The sequence below is a fragment of the Megalops cyprinoides genome, chromosome 19, assembly GCF_013368585.1.
Source record: "Megalops cyprinoides isolate fMegCyp1 chromosome 19, fMegCyp1.pri, whole genome shotgun sequence".
Classification (NCBI taxonomy): Eukaryota; Metazoa; Chordata; class Actinopteri; order Elopiformes; family Megalopidae; genus Megalops; species Megalops cyprinoides.
This window is the reverse complement of record NC_050601.1, coordinates 13,523,747-13,544,101: the sequence shown is the minus strand read 5'-3', so window position 1 is coordinate 13,544,101 and position 20,355 is coordinate 13,523,747. Positions and strand designations below refer to the sequence as shown.

General features: G+C 42.7%; 1 protein-coding gene across 1 annotated transcript; it reads left to right on the top strand.

Moving 5' to 3' along the window:
* The first annotated feature begins 3,425 nt into the window (after positions 1–3,425).
* limd2 (LIM domain containing 2) lies at positions 3,426–14,024 on the top strand. Its single transcript, XM_036553376.1, has 4 exons — positions 3,426–3,660; positions 11,776–11,820; positions 12,112–12,248; positions 12,494–14,024. Exons 1-4 carry the CDS (start codon positions 3,658–3,660, stop codon positions 12,651–12,653), a joined length of 345 nt encoding a protein of 114 aa, XP_036409269.1. The 5' UTR covers positions 3,426–3,657; the 3' UTR covers positions 12,654–14,024.
* The last annotated feature ends 6,331 nt before the right edge of the window (positions 14,025–20,355 follow it).

The following is a 20,355-nucleotide window of genomic DNA, read 5'->3' as shown; positions in this document are numbered from 1 at the left end:
CATTGTCAAAGTTTAATCTCTTTGTTTCCTTTCAAACTTGTACTCTTTTGTGTGAATTAGTCATAACTAATGTGAAAAATGCTTTTTGCATTGTGTTTTGTTAAAATATTAGCTCAGTGCCAGAAAAAGCCCAGAGAGGATTTTTCTGTGTTAAGTATTGTGAAATTGAAGAGAAGCTTTGAGTGTGTGTGTGAGTGTGTGTGTGTGTGTGTGTGTGTGCGTGTGCGCGCGCATGCATTTGTGTTTGTGTGTATGAGACAGTGTGTGTTTCATTGTGTGAGAGAGTGAATGTGTCATATATTATTTGGGTTGCAAAGTGTTTTTTTTTCTTGTCAAACTGTAATGAGATTCCTTTCACTGTAGCAACATGAACTTCTTAAGCTTAATCCTTTTGTCCAACTCCAAATTTTGCCACATGGGAAGTTGGGAATCGTTGGGAATCCTCCCAGTGGTCACACTTACAGTGTGAAACCAGCTGTGAAAAACAGTAATTTAAATCGCTGCATTGTAATCAGAAGTGCTGAATCACAGTGGAACGTTTAACTCTTCCTGCTGATCTGAAAATCTAGTGTCCATTATGTTTATTTACTCTTTTTGCTGTTATTTATTTCTACTCTTAGAGGCACTGATCAATAAAAGCTAATCCCACAAGCTCTTGTTTCATTATTTATGGCTTTCATTTCAAATACTTCAATTTTTCAGATTTTTTAGGTCATGTATTAAATGGCACAACTTGCTCCATTTTAAAACTGAAGAATGTTTTGGCTTACAATGAGTGTTCATTTATCGGATATGATTTTCTGAAGTAATATACATATTCTATCCTTTTGGCTTTGACGGTTTCATTTTCTAATAAAATTGTGGTTGTTTTGCGACTTGTGTGTCATTCTTTGTTATTTTCCTCTATATGCAGCCATTTGGAGTCACCCCTAGTTAGGCTGGTCTCACTGTGACCACCTTTGCAGGTGTGCAGAAGCACTGAAGTTAAATGCAATTCTCCAATACACTCTCACACGGTCAACAGCCGTTTTCTGCACCAGAAGTAACAATGGGGCATAATGAAGTTGGAGCTAAAAGGAGGATAGACGCTACTCCATTCAATATCACCCAAGAAACTAGCAGGTGCCCGACGGGTCATGCAAAGTTTGCAAGCAGCAGGATGAGGAAAACCTTGCACCCCTATCCCAGGCATAACGAAGCCAGATTGTTCTATTGCCGGGGGTTTCCTGGTCAATTTTGGCTGATGCCATAGCTGAGATCACACTGGGGACTGTAGGGCCTAGGCTGCTCTCAAGACAAGTGCCTTGTTAACTGTGCCACTCTGGAGTCCCTGAGTGTCATTTCTTTGGAGTCATTTCCCCTTAGCAGTCATTGCCTTGAAACTGGGTAAACTAGGTGTGTTGGTTTAAGGAATAGTTGATGTGTAAGACATAATTCAGCTAACATTAGAGCTAACTGGTCATTTCTCTTGTTTGATATTTCAGCCATTTTATGCAATACTTGCTAATTTTCATTAAGTTAATTTGCATAGTAGGCTGCACTTTCTTCACAATGTGCAATATCTAATCAAAAGTCATGCTGACATTGATATTTGGGTTGGTACTTTTGTTTATTATAGCTATTTCATGAGGTTTTTACAATATGTTTCACTGAAGGATGAATATCCCGTGATACTTTCTTTTTGGTTATGTTTAGTGGATTTCTTGTACATTGTGATTCAGGTTAAGATGCATTTAGCGGAGAAATGTTCAAAGTTCTTTTCATCCATTAATTGAACATAAGCATTTAGTCCTTTTGCTCCCCATTATCTAAATAACTTACATTTAGTTCCAAATTTAGTTCTCTTTAGGTTCTATATCTGGTTTCCATGTCAGTTCAAATATTAAATCTTAATTAATGTTTAGATTATTGTAAATTATTTTCCACACTCTTCACCATGTGTGCCGCCAATCCCACATGCACACAGCCACACACACACACACACACACACACACACACACACACCTTTAATCAATCAGGATTCAGGTTTTAAGTAATAATTTGCAAATAACTTTGGCATGACAAGACTCCCATCCTCTCTGAAACGCATCTTTTTGAGTTTAAACAGTTCATTTCAGTCTATAAATTCTAGTGATACTCAGATGGTTGAATATTTTCACAAGTACTTACTGTTACACGTTTGTAGGTAACTGCCATGCTTTGAGAGTGGGAATTAAGGTCTGAGGGTGCTGTTCTTTGTGCTATTAAAATGGTCAAGTATAGCTGGATTTTCTAATTTGTTAAACCCAGAGAATTTCTCCTTGGGCAATAGGATGAGCTGCAGCCCATACACACAGCCAGATGACTTGATGATTAAGTGCTGGACTCAAAATGGGGCACGAGCTGAGCTGAGCTTCACAAGCTGTTTTGTAATAGTGATGAAGCTGCGGATTTAATGTGCACAACAGTCTTAACCTCTGCTAACAGTGTGAAACTGCTTAGCCTCTGTCGTGAATGGCCTTTCTATAATGGCTTTGCATTTTGCACTGAGATTTTACCTAGATTATTAACTTTTTTACTCATTAGATACAAACACTAAGTGAAATGGGCTTTAAGTTGCCTCTTGTTATTTTAATTGTATACACTGGGATTATATATAGTTTACTTGTTCACTATTTTCCTCAGTTGTTTGTTCAGGCTTATTTCCTAAGTATATCTCCAGATTTGATGTAAGCACTGATCTGCACTTACTCAGAGCTAATGGACAGTTGCTTCATATATGCATCGTAAATAATAATAGCACTCTAAGCTCCTGTAACTCAGAGTCCTTTCAATGGCATAGTACAAGGTTTAACATCTTAAGATACTCACATATAATACTTTAAAAAAAAAAAAAAACGTAAAACGTGTTTTTATCCATAAAGATGTTCATATCTTTAACAAAGGAAGAACATTCACTTCCTGGATTTGTATTCCTTTTGAGCGTTGGGCAAATCACTTTTGCTACCAACACATCTCCACTTTGGAAAAACACGGTGTCAGTTTTCACTCGTCTTTTCCCTCATAGCCATTTTGAGGCGAGCTGGAATTCAATATTTGTAAGGAAATCAGTGAACTCTCTTAAGCGCTAACAGAATGCATGTGTCACCGTGCGCGTTCATGAGAATACAATAACCGTTATGATATAACTTCATTGCTGAAATGCGATTTTCATTTAAAAAAAAAAACGTTGGCATTAATTAGAAAAAATCTCTCCCCCTTTCTTTCAACTCCATGCATATATTTCGCTAACTGTACAAAAATACGACCCCCAGCGTAAATCTTACTACTTTGCTGTTTGTGCTATTATTTGCAAATAGGGGGCGAGGAAAAGGGGGGGTAAATGTGACCAATAGCGTACAACATCCTGCTTATTGAAAAGAGAAAAAATCGACTCGATAGTTACTTGCAAGAACAGCTAGCGGAGAGGGTGGTGAAAGGAACAGCTTGCTAGCTAGTTACCCAAAAAGCCGGTTCGGGTGGTGGCTAGTCTTATGAGAAGTCAACCCACACAAGATACGAGGGAGAAAAGCATAAGAAAGCCATCGATTAAACCACACTAACTTGACGATTGGACCCCATTGTTGTCTTTCTATTTAGCTGTCTCCTGTACTGGCAAGAATAGCTAACGTTAAGCAGATGGTAAGTGTTTCCCCTTTCTCATTTGTCTCAGCTAGGGATCCTCAGAGCTAAGCCTCTTGCTAGCCCTCATCGCTGTTATTTAACTTCACTAACTCTGAACAAGCCTGCTAGTTAGCGGGGCTGCCAATTTATTTGATTTTTTAACGTTAATTAATTATAATTAATTATCTAGTTGGCAGGCTTGATGAGAATCAGTCCATTGTGCTGCAGCGTAACGTTACCTTTTTTAAAGGTATACAGAATGGCTTGTCTCTAGCTAGACTAGCAAACCCTTTAGTTAGCTACCTAGTTAATGTTAGCTTGTCAATGCCATTTTTAGCCAACTACATTGACTTAAAATTAGTTTCGCGGTTAGCTTGATAGCTGGTTAATTGCATGCAAACTGCCAGGCGTACAATAGCAATGCATACAACCATATCATTGGGGAAACGGATTTCTGCACAATTAACGTGGTGGCTGGGTGGCTAGCCAAACTGTGTGTTTGAACTAGCTAGAAGCATTTTAGCTAGAAGCATCAGTTGACGTGATGTGGCTGTTGGGTATGGCTGTTGGAAAAAGCATGTAGAAAATGCACAGAGCAACTGATGGGGACGGTAGACTGGCCAAGTTAAGTACTGTAGCTACAAAGACCAGACATTAAGCTCATTGTGTGGGTCTTCTCTCCACAGAGTCGGCGTCATGTCAGTTAGTTAACACTACATAGCACATCTTAACACCGGGTTTCATAGAAATGATGAAAATGCATGTGACAAAGATTAGCTAATTGATTTGCAAACGGGCAAAATGTTACTGAGTCACCGCGAGCATGAAGTTGGAGCTAACGTTGTGTGAACTATGTCTGTAGGCTCAAGTAGAGTTTTCCAAAAATGGAAGATTTTGTACACTAAGTTCAAACTTAAGCTTCTGCAAACACATATCTATGACTAGTTGGCTGAATGCGTTTACTCCCAGGTACCCTGGTGATGAACTAACATGACTTTTCCTGAACTAAAAGGCTGAACATGGCATTGACGCCTTTGGATTGTGCATGTGCTCGTATGTGCGTTTTCGAAAATGTGCAATGAACAGAGCATGGTGTTCTGGCTAAACCAGTTTCTTGCATTAATATGTAGTAGAGCTACATTCCGCGCGGTAATTTCTCCCATTTCTGCCTGTACAGGTAGGAAGGACTCGTGTGGCGTTGATCTGATTTCATGATTATGTTTGCATACAGGTAGTTTATGGAAGGTGGGATGCTTCTGAAAGGAATTATAAAAGGAAAATTATTCTTATGTTGTGTTTTCCCACAGCACACATTCTGAGGGGGCAGAAAAAACAGCTTCAGAGGGACAAAATCTTTTCCCCCACATACCAGTTGTAACTTCAGATGGTGCACTTCTATCACCTGTTGTAACTCAAGAGTTGATGATTAAAAATGATCATTTTTAATTCAAGGGAATGATTATAGACCAGAAATACTAAAATGGAGATCAGCATTTTCAACTGTGCATTGTGTCTGGATTCAGGTAGTAGCGCCTTTTAAAAATGCTTGTGAATTTGGGCCAACCATACACATTGTTTATGTTCACCTTATGTGATATCTTATTTGAATGATTTTTGAGTCCCATGGGTGAAGCATGGACTGAACATACTTGCCCAGCATTAGCTCCAGTAGAAAATGCTTTATCTTTTGGCTTTTTTAGAGCCCATTACAAAGAAATTCCATTTTGCCTCGTAAATATGAAAACAGGGTCTTTGACTTATCAAAATGAAACTTTTGTTTTGTTGCTTGTTTTGTTGAACAGCAGTAATAAAACAGTCTTATGGTTTCCCTGGTCATTTGTGTATTCCTCAGTCTCTACAGATTGGTCAGCTACAGGATGGAACTGAAAAGCTTTCATTCAGAGTCTGGCCTTTCTTGCCATGTCACTTCTCCTTTGGCTTTAAGGTGAATCGGCTGAATGCCCCGTCGTTGAGGGTTCAGATGTCTGCAGGCCTTCATTCCAGCTGGAAACTTTGCAGACTGACTCGCCATTGTCTTGACTGAAAAAGCTTACGAGAGTGTTAATGAGAGAGAGAGAGAGCCAGAACTCCTGCACTGTGGACCTGCAGGCCTGGAGCTGGGTAACCCTGCCCTGCAAAACAGGCTTCTGGCATGGGGAGGTGCCTCATCAGAATGGGGCTCACAGTTTATTTGATGAGATTCTAAAGGATTTCTGGGGAAGGCTCCTAGATGCATGCTAAATTTAAAATTCCATTGAAAAACCACCTTTCCCATTTTCACCACGAATGTCGGACAGGATAGGGCATGCTGTCATGAATTTATGCGCCTCAGTTGATTTTGGCTGTCTGGTGTGATAACACCACTGGAGTCTGCTCAAGGCTGTTTTGAAATCAGAATGTGACTTGTGTTCTTGCACATTTGTGTCAACACAGGCTGTTGTGTTTCGAGAGCTTAATGTTTTGTCGTGCGCTGTAGAATTATTTTATGGAGTTATTATTCACTGTGATTTATGAACATCTAGAAATTTGGTGTGCTTATGACTAAGGAGTAACTTGACCAAAATCATTACGCTGGTTCACGCCTCTTCCTTTTGGTAAATATAGCTCACTCCCGTACGCTCTTTAAAACCGTCAACGGTGTTCATATTTTCTCCTTACAGTCTTATCCTAGTGCACAGCTTTGTCAGCCTCTCATTGTTTTTAAGTTGTTCGTCATGCCAGCTGGCAGGAAATTGTCTCAGGAGGCTTATGAAAGTGCAAGAACTTGAGTGTCAAATTCTCAGGTCAGGAGGAGAATGCTTGTTCATTTACCGACACTTTACAGAAGCCGTACACAGGTGCTTGCACGAGCGCAAAGTCTTCCAATTATGTGCTTTGTCTCTAACTTTCCCCTTCACTGTTTTGCAACAGCGTAGTGTGACCTTAAATTCACCCCTACCCTTGGCCAGGTGACCCTGCTCCAGGTTTGCATTTGCAGTGCAGGAGGAGTGCAGAAGTTGCTGCAGGGTGACCAAAAGTATCAGGAGAGGACAAATGACCTTTACACCCCAAGGCTGTTTCACATGGAAGCAATGCACAGTGCCCTGCAGTCTGTCAGTTTGAAATTTTCGTCAAAAATTCCATATGAAATTCCAGAAGACACAGGTATTCAGATTGTGGAAGTTGTTTTTACAGCTGGAGCAGTGTACTGCAGGAGTGGACTACGGCTGCCTCACATATGTGTCTGTGTGTGTTCTCTCATTTCTGTCGGACGTGTAGACCCAGCTCTTTAGCTAGCTAGTTAGCTAAGTGTGCCAGGTCTTTCTTTAAACTTTCTTTAAACCTTAAAACCAGCTACTATTTTGCTGTATTTCTTCAAAAGGTAGATACAGACACCCTGTAGCGAAGGGTGAGAACAGTCACCCCTCCCGGCCTCGAACCCGGGTCTACGGGATACCAACCATGCCACTTTGATTGCGACGCCAAAGAGCCAGGCTCGTTGGTATTGGCAGTCAGAGCGCATACTCAACCGTAGTGACTCCGCACTCCGTCACACTGCCCTCCTCTTCGGGAAGCGCGCCCATGCACTTCACGCACCAAGGCGTCCCTCATGCATTCCCTTGCCATACTTCTCCAATCCCAGGGTGCCCCACTCACTGGTGCTTCACCCATCTCTGGGGTCCCTCACACACCGGGGTCAACTGAAACTGGGGGTCCCTTGTACAGCTCACATACTGGGCACGCCTCCGATGGCCTCGCGGCGAGCCATCCCACTTCTGACCATTTGTAGCGAAGGGTGAGAGCAGTCACCCCTCCTAGCCTCGATGGGGGGTACCAACCATTCCACTTTGACTGCGACATCTCTAGCTTTAAGGACCTGTCTTTGCCATTGGAATATATTGGGTGACCTCAAAATTTAAGAAGGTGTGAGAAAGGCAAACTGATGCAAAAAGCCCTCATGCAATGAATTAGAAGCACCAGCCTATAGTGGAATTCCTCCACATGCATTTGAATGTGTTTGCCTGAGTTCAGAGCCATCATGCTGAAGTGAGATCAGTGTCCCATTGAAAGGGTTTTGAGATGAAACTTGATCAGGGCACATTCAAATGGCAGAAGTCATCTCCTGTTCCTTTGGAAAACTCTTCATACCCCTTAGCCCAGGCTCATGAGTGGAACCTAGAATATTGCTACTACTATGGACTTTTTGCCAATGGTAATGGCTGAAGGATAGGCTGATGTTACAATGTTATGGGGTGGCGGTGTAGCACAGTGATATGGAGCAGGTCTACTAACTGAAAGGTTGCTGGTTCAGTTCCCCACCGGGGCACTGCTTCTGTACCCTTGGGTAAGGTGCCTAACCCAGAACTGCCTCAGTAAATATCCAACTGTATAAATGGATAGCATGAAAAAATTGTATCCTATATAAGTCTCTCTGGATAAGAGCGTCTGCTAAATGACAGTGTAATGTAATGTTACTTTTCTGTGGCTGCTTCTCAAAATCTGGATGGTTCCTTTAGCCCTCACAAACCCTTGTCTTGCAGTGATGTCAATACATTTTCGTCCGCATTTCCAGGAAGTATAAATGAGCTTTTCACTCCAGGGACTGTCAGGGGTGTTTTGTTCTGCTAATGCTTTCGGGATCTTTTTCAGTCCAGCAAGGAGAAAGTCAAGACATTAACTGTGGGAACGTGCTCTGTGGGTCTTCATCATTTGTATCCAAGTCTGGCTTTGGCCATCTTCCTGCGACCCGGTGCAGTTGAAGGAGGCCACCCGGGCTCGTGCGTCACTGTACTAACGGCGGTGGTCCTGTAGATCAGTATGTGTGAGCGCTGCGGCCCTCGGCCGACGCCTCTTGACAGGCCTGCAGATGGAGTTTGCGGTCTCCCTTCCTGCAGGGAACCACACAGGAAGCCTGCCAGCCTTCGAAGTGTGAGGACAAGGCGTCAGCAACAAGCTTCCATGTTCAAATAAGGCAAAGAGTGGGGAAAGAGGCAGAGGGGACCAGCCATGGCAGAGTTCTTCAGTCTGCTTCAGAGACACCAAAAGACACGTGTGTGTATGTGTGTACGTACATGTGCTTGTGTAACATTGTATGTCATCACTTTCCAAAGGGTTTTTTCCCTTAGATTTCGCCAGATTCTCGGCTTGTTTGGTTATGTTTTTTAATCTGCCATACTTATTATGTTAGAGAGAACATCCTTTTGTTCTGTCTGCTACATCTCGACAAAAATGGCTTTCATTATTTTGTTATTGATTCTTTTGTGTTCTCTTTGTGGTTAGGCTGCATATCCATTACGGCTGCATATTGACTCTTCAGCCTCGTGCTTTGTCCACAGTATCATGTTAATCAGTTATGGCAGCATGGGCTTTCTTCCCCTTCTCTGTAATATGATCCAGAGATGCAAGGGTGACCTCACTGGTCGGAGTAACAGGAAATGGCTTGCCGCGCATCAGTGCATGCAGTCTGTTTATATTTCACATCTACAGGAAGCCGCCGTGCCTCATCATTGTTTGTGTGTTCCCAGTTAAATACGTTCCATGTCATAGTCCACGGGCTATTCTGGATGGAGCTACTCTGAGCTCCGAGACTTATTTGCACAGAGGGCACATGCTTTGGTCATAGATTGTTTCGACTGGTAGGGTCTTCCCCAGGCCATAATAAATACAATAATCTGTAAGTACAATAATCACTCAACAACATGAGGTTAGTCTTGTGTTGCTTGTTATTTATCCTGGCCCTCTGTACAGAGTGCGCTGGGTGTCCTGCGTTTTCCACGCTGGTGTTTTCTGAATTTGAGTCTATGCGTGACACACTCTGAGTCTGCCGAGGTGAGTTACTTGATGTATCTGCAAGTGTCAGGGGGGACCAGCATGAGGCAGAAATGCGGAGGCCTGCAGAGCTGCTAGAGAGGATAACGTGGGTGATGTCCAGCCTTTGTGAAGTGACATCATAAAAGCTCTAAAGAGCAGTAGTTTGTGTCCCGTGCATCCCCCACCCACATTCCCTACGTGACCAGCCCAGGCGCCCCCAGGGTCCTGTCTTTGGATCAGGCCTCATAGCCATATCAGACACTAAATGGCGTGGGGTCAATGGTCAAACTGCAGACAAAGACACTTCTGAGGGGGGAAGGGGACTTGCTTTGGGACACTTGAGATGAGATGACGGAGGCTGATGTGTAGGTGGTGCTTGTATGCTTCTGAGAAACGGAGAGTAAATTGAATGGAGCTGAGGTCACGCGGAGTGTTCAGGGCAGGTCCCCCCCCCAGGGGAGAGCGTGACGCTGTCTCGCATCTGGCAGCGTCCCCGTCACCCTGGCATCCATTTGTGTGCGGTGACACCTCCAGGCTGTCACCCATTCTCCCCCGTTTCCTTTCATAATCCTATACAGGCTTCATACCTGATCCTGTTTAACAGGCCTGCAGCAGTGTAAGCGTTTGCTTAGTATTACTGAAGCACCCTTGTGTTTTGTAGGCACGTTCGCTCTCTCATTTAATTATGATGGATAGGCAGGGGTGGAGAGCACCAGAGGGTCAAGTCTGAAAGCCTGCCAGAGCAGAGCTCCTCTTGGGTTGAGGCCTTTCGTGTGCGTCAGCGCTCATCTTTTGGGGTCAGTCTCGGTCAGTCTTCCCAACACAGCTTCCTGTCCTCCGATGGAGCAGCGAGGAAGCCTTTTCCTGTTAGCCCCAGTGATCTCCGCTCTCCCGTGCTTCGAATGCATCCTTCGATGGTGTGTTAACAAACGAGGAGCCGCCATCTGCTGATGGCAGCAGACGTAATTTGTTCAGTGCATCATAACCTAATTCTTTGCCAAGTTAAATGGATTTCACTCTCGGCTCGATTGTGGAAGCTCAGCACTTTCCCAGATCTTAAGGGGTTTTTTTTTCTGCCGGTTTCCTCCATTTGTTTTCCTGAAGGAGGCCTAGTGGCGGCTTGAAATGAGTGTGAACAAACCAGTTCCTGCGGGAGTTTGAGTTGAAAGTGAAGCGTGTGTCCCAAGCGTCTACCAGCAGCAGGCTGTGAGAGCAAAAGAGAGCTCAGGGAGAAGTGTAAGTGAGTGTGTGTGTGTGTGTGTGTGTGTGTGTGTGTGTGTGTGTGTGTGTGTGTGTGTGTGTGTGTGTGTGTGTGTTTGTGTGTGTGTGTGCATGTGTGAACATCAGATACTGTAACATAAAAGGGCAGTAGAAGGGAAGTGAAGTTCAACAGCTGTCTGCCAATTGTGCTGTCAGACATGCAGCCACCAAAAAGCCTCTCTGAAAGGCCAGACAGTTTCCCCTTGCATAACAGGACTCCAGTCTGGATTTTCTCCTGCTTAATGTGCTGTTGTAGGCCTGGCTTGCTCTGTGCCAGTGCAAACCTTGCCTTGTTTTGTGATCACACGTTTGGGCTTTTTACCTCTGTTAGTCACATGCCATAAAAGCATTGCAAGATATCGACCCATGTTTTGTTCTTTATATCAGCGTTTTCAGTCTAACACTGGTAACTGGTCCCACCTCTCTGGTTTCTCCACTGTCTCATCATTTAGTCATTGCCTTCAGCTTCTCGGCTCTTCTGCATTGGTATCAGGTACAGAATGAGAATTTAGGAGAAGAAAAGTGTCCCTTCCTGTTTCATAAGAGAACGGGCCACTCTTGGGGGGAGCAGTATAGATCAGTGGTAAGGAGCAGGGCTTGTAACCGAAAGGCTGGTGGTTTGATTCCCCGTTGGGACACCCCGTTGCTGTACCAGTGGGCCAGGTACCTAACCGAGAATTTCCTCACAAGATATCCAGCTGTATAAATGGGTAATGTGGAAATTGCACCCTACGCAATTGCAACCTCGATCTGGATTTAAGCGTGTCTGCTAAAGGACAATACTGTAATGTAAAGTAGTAACCACTGACGGACTGCTGTTGATGGTTGGTGTGTGCGGATGGTGCAGTGTAGCTCAGTTTTTGATGGTGCGAGTGTGTGGAATACTGGCTCAGTGTGAAACAGCTGCACAGCCCCAGTGCTGCATCAGCAGGCAGAGCCTCCAGTGATGTAAGAGGCCTAAGTCTGAGGGAGAGGGATAGAGACAGTATGGGAAGCAGCAGGGCTATCCCTAGCTTTTACGTTGTCTGCTGGAAGCGGGAACAGGTTTTTGGTCCTGATCTTTTTTTTTCCTCTTTGTTGCAGGACAACAGAACCACCCCTGAAGATAAACCTGTGCAGCGCTCCAAGGTAAGTGGCCCTCTTCTGTCCCTCCCTGTCTCTCTGTGCCTCTGATGTTCTCCTATTCTCCATTTCAGCCTCGAAGACTCAAGCTTATAGAATGTGTGAAGTGTGTAAATGACACAATTTAACACAGTCTTGATCAAGCATTTGTAGCCTTAATGTCATTAGTAGTTCTTTTCCACTATTACTTGTGAGATGTGATATGCCAGCCTACTGATTGTGTGTGTGTGTGTGTGTGTGTGTGTGTGTGTGTGTGTGTGTGTGTGTCTGCCTGTCTGTCTGTCTGTCTGTCTTCAGTCCTTCAGCTTTAAGACCCAGAAGGAGCTGTGTTCATCCTGTGCAAAGACAGTCTATCCCATGGAAAGGCTGGTGGCGGACAAGTTTATCTTCCATACAACCTGCTTCTGCTGTAAGCACTGTAATGCCAAACTCAGGTAAGAGCCGTGCCATACAGACAGTCACACGCACATAGAGTTTGTGTGTAGCAATCACACACACACAAACGTGCACACAAATGCGTATGTAATATGTAAATATTATGTAATGAAAACCACCACCCCTAACGACTGCACTGTGTACTTCAACGTAAATGTCGCATTGCATTCGGCCTACTTATGAATGAGTTTCAACAGAGCTTCCTGGTTTCCTGACCCTGCACTGTGTCCCTCCCTTTCCCCAGTCTTGGCTCCTACGCGGCCCTGCAGGGTGAGTTCTACTGCAAGCCACACTTCCAGCAGCTGTTCAAGAGCAAAGGAAACTACGACGAGGGCTTTGGCCGCCGGCAGCACAAGGAACTCTGGGCCAACAAGGACCCCGAGAAAATCGCCAAGAGCACTTAGAAACGTGCCCACCACCTCACTCTCAGCCCTCCCAGCACACCGCTTGCATGAGGAGCACGCTAATGCTACGCGCTAGCCCCTCACATTCCGAGACCCAGACATGCCTGCCAGTAAAGGACTGCTCCATTGACCTCAGGCTTTTGCTTTATAGAATGGAGCATTTATTTTCTTAATTGGATTTAGCTGTTTTCAAACTGTTTTGTTTTGCATTCCTTTTTTTAAATGCCACCAGCCAAACAAATCAACAAACCAGTGTCTTTCCACTTAACCTGAGAATATATGTGATGTCATTATTGTTCCATTGATTGCTTGCTCAGCCAATTTTATTTCATTATGGAAGACCGAAATAACATGTGTTCTCAGGTAAACATCACTGTGGTTGGAGGACATAAGCTTTAGATAATTTCAAAAACTGCTTATTTTCAGTGCTGATCATAATTTTTTTCCCACTTTTCTCAAGACTTTCCCCTGAAAGATATTCATAATTTTCTAGAAGAATGAAAAACATGCATTAATGAATGGAAATTCCAGTCTTCTCCGGAACGTAGGTGGGGAATATCTCTGACAGGGTATACCTATATTTGTGAAACTACAGGGTGTGCTGTACATATCGCTCACTGAAAGATGGCCACCTGGCATTCCCCCACCTCTCACAGACAGACAGGTGGAAAAGTCTGGGTGTAGAAGGTAGAAATACTCCCAGTATTTGTTCCAATCACTTGGATTCTCTAACAACTCTTCAGCTAGAAGGGGAACTAAGTAGTGAAGTCAGCTGGTTCAGTGCATAGGTGGAACAAAAGCATACAAGTACTTCTACTTTTGAGCGCTGGAGTTTTCCACCTTTGCTCACAGAGTACTGTGGGAGGAAGAATTGGTTGGTGAACACTGATTGCCAAACTGTAATTACCAAACCGCATTTGATTTTGCAAGAGAAACGGGCTCATGTTCTGCAGTCGATTAGGGCTTGTATCCACGGATCTCCTGCAAATCAGTTTCACCACTCCCGTGTGGGGGAGCGAGCACTCGGCTGCCTTTTTCCCCCGCTGCCACGTCTGGGCATCTGATCTCAGTGATTGTGCTTGAAGCTGTCACTGTGTCAACTTAAATGTGTAATACTGTCTAAGGTTTATATCTGTGAGGTTAATTTGTGTCAGTTTCTTGTAGTTCCCGTAGCACTGTACGCTAGATAGATCGGTGGGGCTGTTGTCTCACTTTGCACATGAGAAGCTTCACATAGAGTTGGCATTTGTATAGACATGCAGCTCATGCTGAATGAATGTACACACAGTATTCCACTGATGTCCTGTACATTCAGTGCCACACTCTGTCAAGGAGGACATAAACAAAAGCACTGAGCTGTCCAGGAGACCCCCCCCCCCCATGCCACATCCTGTCAGTGGATTTTAAGGTGCTTTTAATTTTGTATTAATTGTTTTTAATTGAAATAAGCTCAGCACAGCGCTGATGTGGTCAAAGAGGTTTTGGCATTACCCAGCTGCCTGCATACTCTATTTACAGTATTTATAGTTTTTAAGTTGAAATGAAACACACAAGATCGCAGCAAAGCCAGGGGCTGTTTATCATTATGGAGACTATGCACTCTGCTCCTCCGTCTAACAAAGGAGCTCTGGTCTCTGTTTAAATGGTTGGATTTAAGGAGTTCTAGTGATGGAGCTCCAGCTTTAGCATGCAGGAATAGAGCGTTCAGTGTAAAGTATGCAGAGTCTACCATCTGGGTGAGGAATGATACAGAAGCTTTTGTGAAAAATTGTGTTGACATTCATAGCAGGGTAAAGGAAAAGGTTGATTCCTCTCTACCTCAGGATTTTCCATGGTATTGCTCAGGAATAAGGTGGAGTCCAGACTGGTGCTGACACAAGAGGAGATTTTTAATATTCCTTTTTATCACAATAAATGACCTGTCACAATAGTTTTGGCAGTCGGTATAAAGCCTGCATTCTGTCTGTCCTGTGTCCCACTCATAGAATAGAAACCCAAAGGGGAGGGGGGACTGGGGTCTGGGTTGCAATACATTGGGCCAACCACTGATGTTCTGGGCTGTGCTCTCCACGGCAAGTGAAAAGAGACCCACTACGTTACATTACATTATTTTTATTTAGCAGACACTCTTATCCAGAGCGACTTGCATATATTATTATTTACTTTATACCACTGGATATTTACAGAGGCAAATTAGGTTAATTACCCTGCCCAAGGGTGCAGCAGCAGTGCCCCAGTGGGGAATCAAACCAGCAACCTTTTGGGTTATGAGCCCTGTTCCTTAGCACTATGTTACACTGCCACTACTGCCCATGTCACTGGTCAGAATGTTGAGGAATATCTGAGGTAATGCAAACTGGCTGAACGCTTGTAGTCAGCTGTTACAGTCTAAAGAAGCATTGATAAAACCTTCAGTATGCCTGTCTACGCTGTGCAGAATCCAGTCAGTCTGAGGGAGGCTGTACCCCAACTTGTCAGACATAAATATTTCCAGTGACATCAAAGGCAGTATGGAGCAAACCAGAATAGGGAAGGCTGGTTACAACTTGGCCCGCAGACTGAATTCGCCAGAATGTATGTGATGTAGTTGTAGGCCCTCCACTTGAATAACCAGCTCATTGTCTCAGATTTATTAAAATCTTGACTTATTTCAGAAGTCAAATGCTGGTCTTGTCTACCAGTGAAAAAAGGTGGAAATCCAGAAATTTAGTTTCTTCTTAAGTGTTCCCTTACTAATCCTACAAAAGTTTTACTACATTACATTTATTCTTTGTGTATTTTAGTTTTGGAAGGACATATACGAAAATGTTTAATGACATATTTGAAAAGGGTTAATTCTTTGCTGGAAGCCTTGAAACAGAACAGGTTTAGCATGAAATAACACCAGCTGTTGAATGGAATGGCTTTGTTGGCATTAAAAAGAGAAAGTGTATCTGTTTCAGATAAACATGTGTTCTGGTTTGAATTTTTGTTCAGCTGAGGCCTCATTATAAAACATTGGATTTTCCATAGGAGCTTTTGATGTGAGCCATAGCTGTTGCACTTTCACCTTTTGGTAAATGTTTATGTGTGTCATACCACTGTCCACAGCACTGTTTTGGTATATAAGTAACAATGTGCCAGTTATTAATTTTACATAGGTATTATTGTTATTATTTTTTGCCCAGCACCAATGGCTCAAGTCAACTAAAAATCCCTATGGATATCCCATGAACTACGAACTTTATCTACATGCAACAACCTCTGAAATCAAAAGTTACTGTGATCCTCAATGTGCTGCAACAGTGAATTGAGACATGACATAGAACTTGATATTTATAAGCCTTAGAAGAAAACCTGCACAATGTGAAGAATGTTTCCGAGCAAACCTGTTTAAATAAACAATGTGTGAGGTGTTGGCTGATCAGTATTTTTAGCTTTACAAATTTGTGCTCTCTTTTAGGACATATCCCCGACTGGTTCAGCATAATATTCATTCATGTCCTCTAGCTCTCTGAACCATTCCAGCCCTATCAGTGTGCAATACCAGGGTGTCTGGATACACACATTTTGACATGGGTAGTTGTCTCTTGCATGGTTTCTTGTCTTTTAGTTCCAACTCTGTTCAGACCTGTGTTTTAGAACTGTAGATGCTTGTGGTGAGTGGATTTTGTTTAGCTTTCAATGATTATTGCACAGAACCTTCCATCAACCGAAACAACACTGTACATCCTTTCGTCAGTGTGCGGTACCATGGGGTACTGCACGAATCCTGTTCGTTGTTTTGTTTAAAAGGTACGCATGTTTTCACACAGGTACCTAAGCATATAAATGAATTAAATGTGTGAATTAGCAGCTGTGTCTTGTTTATGTAGTTATGTTTTTAATGCAAACGGCAATGTTTTTAGCGAGGAGGCGAAAGGTAACGACAGCATTTCCTGAAAGCCTGTGGCATGTACTTGACCTGTAGGGATGATGTGGCCTTAAAGCACACAGTGGTTTGGGTTGTTAGTTTGCGTTCTTCATTTTTGTACTTTTTTTGTATTTTACTCTTGAGCTGAACTGTAGATAAACAATTATTAAAAGTGAAAATGTTCATATTTCCGAACAACCAAATAATGTCCCTTGTATTCATTTTGATCTTTTTTTATGGTCATCTGAAAACGTCAGATAAAAGAATGGCAGTGTTCACAATGAATGGATTGTTTTTTGTGACCATAGTCTTGAAACCTGGATTACATTTAAGATGTAGAATGCTATGGAGTGACACATAGTAGTAGTATTGAACTACCAGCTGTTCCATTCGGAGTCGGAGGGGTTATTGTTGCAGGAAGTCAAGGAAACAAGTACTCCACCAGCACTACTGTTGCATTTTTAAAAAAGTACTTAAATATATTTAGAGTATATTTCCTCCAAAACTAGACTTTGTTAATGAGGTCTTTATAGGGAACTTCAAATATAATTTACAACTTAAACATTTTTAAAATCTGCTTTCTTGAGTCTGACCCACAAATGTTTGATTGGATTGAGGTCTGGAGTTTGTGATGCAAACACCAAAACATAATAACCCTCCCACCATATTTCACAATGGGCATGGATGCTTCCTGAACATTTTAAACGTCACTTTTTATGCTAAACATAAAGCTAATGATCATGTCCAAAAGGTACATTTTCATTACACCTGATAATGAGAGGCTCTCAATTGTTGTTCAAATTCAAATTGAACAATTGATCAAGTTTTTGTGGCTATTGTTCTGCCTTGCAACCTTTCCACAGATGCAACATTCACACGTGCAACTTGGAGTGGTTATTTTTAACTCTTTGTAACCTAAAGATGACAGTTTGTTGAAGACGTGTCCAACTGTCGCAGAGCCCATGATGGAAAGATAGACATGCATGCTCTTTCTGGTAGAAGTGCCTCTGGACCAATAGCCTTAAATTTATTGACAATGGATGACAAACTGCTGCTGAATTTCCACAGGAGCACCATCGATTGCAACCTGACTAACTGCGTCACTGTGTGGTATGCCAGCTGCACAGTCGCCGAGCGAAAGGACCTGCATCGTGTAGTGAAGGTGGCCCAGCGCATTGTCGGGAAGGAGCTCCCAAAACTGGACGCCATCTACGCCAGCCGACTGAAAAAGAAAGCAAGCAGCATCATCAGGGACACCACACACCCCGGCCACTCCCTGTTCGAACCGCTGCCGTCTGGCAAGCGGTTCAAGACAATAAGATCCCGCACCAGTAGACTGAGGAACAGCTTCTTCCCAGAGCTGTGGCCTCCATCACACCCCTCCCTGCCCAACCGCAGAACAGAATACAGGAACTGTGAGCGCCCACACACAAACACACACACACACACACACACAAACACATTTGCTGCTATTACTGCTCTGCTGTCTTTCTGACACTGCTTTTATTTATTTATCTGCTTTATTTGTTTGTTTTATCTTCTTTCAACAACATCGGGAGAAGCCATGCGAAATTTCATTCTACCTGTGTATAATGACAATAAAGATCATTCTTCTAATTCTAATACTACCACAGAAAATGATAGATGTAGTCATTTTTGAATTCTTTTATGGTCTTCCAAATTGTGGAAGTCAGTGACTGTTTAACTGCAGTCTTTGAAGAGCTGTCTGATTTTAACCATCATAATGCATGCAACTTACCAGTCTCTTCTGTGTTTCCTTATTTTATGCTACAAGTAATTAAAAAAAACAAACAGCTCTGGATGCCTCTGTATAGGTCCAGAAGCTTCCATTGAACTTCCAATAAGAAAAATGTTGTTACGGATGTCACACACTGTGGAACATCCCATGACCACCTCACCATGCAGGTCATCCCACCCAACTCATCCAAAAACCAAGGGCATGGTAAGTATAGACCTTTAAGCAGAGAAAAGTATCCATGGTGAACATTTTTATATTACGTGCTTTGTTCCTATTTAGTCAAGGATGTGAATAAATATGGAGACCATCGTGTATTTACATTTCTTAAAAGCAGTATAAATCAACAGAAGCTGTTCAAACCTGAAGAGGGGGAAAGTTACTGAAAGCTGGTGGGAGATAGGGGTTACAAGGGAGCCAGAGGAATTCAGCTCACTAAAATTGGTTGCTTTTGTGTTAGCATAGCAAAACACTCCATTGAGAAACACTCACGGGCAAGGTGAAGATAAATCTAACCTCATAAAAACTTCAGGGCAGGGAAGCAGTAACATACAGTACATGGCAGGTGGCTTCAAATGCCTTAAAATGCTCTCAGCTCATCTCTGAATAGAAATCTACCATCAACTAACACCCCAAATGTGGCAAACATTCCTAAGTGCTGTACATTTTGGGCTTTTTCCCGTGCTATATACGGGGTTCTGTGGTTATCTTTCTGTTCGGGGTTGCCAGGTGGACATTACTCTCTATGTTGCGAATAATGTATATCATTAGCCTACATATGATAATGATATAAAATAGCCAGTCATCTGAATTGCATGTTTGAATGACTGTCTTGATTTGATTGTAAATGAGGACTGTTATTGAATGTGTAAATTATTTGCCAGCCGTAGTCTGTGTCAGTACCTTACTGTTTTACACATATTCATGTACAAGAGCAATTTCTATTTCACACACTATACCCATTGTCTGGTAAAGTCACAATGATCTACTAAAACCGGCATGTTACCAGTTGCACAGCGCCTACATCATGCCAACTCTAAGAACAATGGTAGTGTAGGACTAAACGTACCAAATGTTCAGAGTAAAGATTGACATATTTTACGACTATGAGAACTACGTCACAAATGTGTGAATGTCCGTGGTTTTACGCGAGTCCGTCTCTAAAACGCGCAATTGACATCATGCGCGTTACCCACAGCAAGCAAACGGCATATGAACTGAGCGCACCGTTGCCAGACGTTTCAAAAATCCTTCAATCACAGAGGATTTTAAAGTGACGATAGAAATCGGGAACGGATGTCACGGTGCAATTGTTGGGGGAACATTTTTTAATTTTTTAAAATTCATCTGGAGTGCATGAAGTAGAAAATCTAGTCAATTTAATATGTTATGGAACATTTTTCTGTCAGTGAGAATCACTGAAGTCATGTGTGGGTACATGTTCATTGGATATAGCACAGCCAAAAAACACAAGCCATCTCTCGGCTCACTCATCCTCAACTCGTCCATCTGTATTCCCTAAAATAAAATGCGGCATTTATAAACCATATTTCAAAAGCATGCTTTTTCCAAACGATTGCCATCTGTAATAACCATTTAGCTACGTCCTCACATTGATCAGTTCCGAAAACCACCACTGCGGATGCAAGCTAAAGTAAAGGAATGAGACAAAAACCAGAAGTCTATCGCAAGACTGCGATGGAGCTGACAGCCTCATTAAAAAATAAATAAATAAAATGGCACTTTTATTCTTATATCAATTGTTACTTTGAGGAAGATTAAATTGCTTCATATACAGCAAACTAAATTTAAATAAGTACTTTGTGTTTACAAGATAAATGCGTAATATTGTCTTGAATGTTGTACTACTTTAATTAAATAAGATTGTTTTGTTTTGGGAGCATAGGGAAATCTGCAACAGTTTCGAATGGGGGATATTTGTCTCAAACATGGGGAAATATGAAATTGACACCTGGCAACCGTGACTGCGCGCTCCCGAGCATGCTTGGTGTCGTTTTAGGAAAATTCGTGACTGTGTGTGGGAACATAGTAAA

Coding starts and splice junctions, on each gene's coding strand:
- limd2 (XM_036553376.1), top strand. Junction 11,821..12,111: donor AACCTGTGCAGCGCTCCAAG/GTAAGTGGCCCT, acceptor GTCTGTCTTCAG/TCCTTCAGCTTTAAGACCCA. Junction 12,249..12,493: donor CACTGTAATGCCAAACTCAG/GTAAGAGCCGTG, acceptor CCCTTTCCCCAG/TCTTGGCTCCTACGCGGCCC.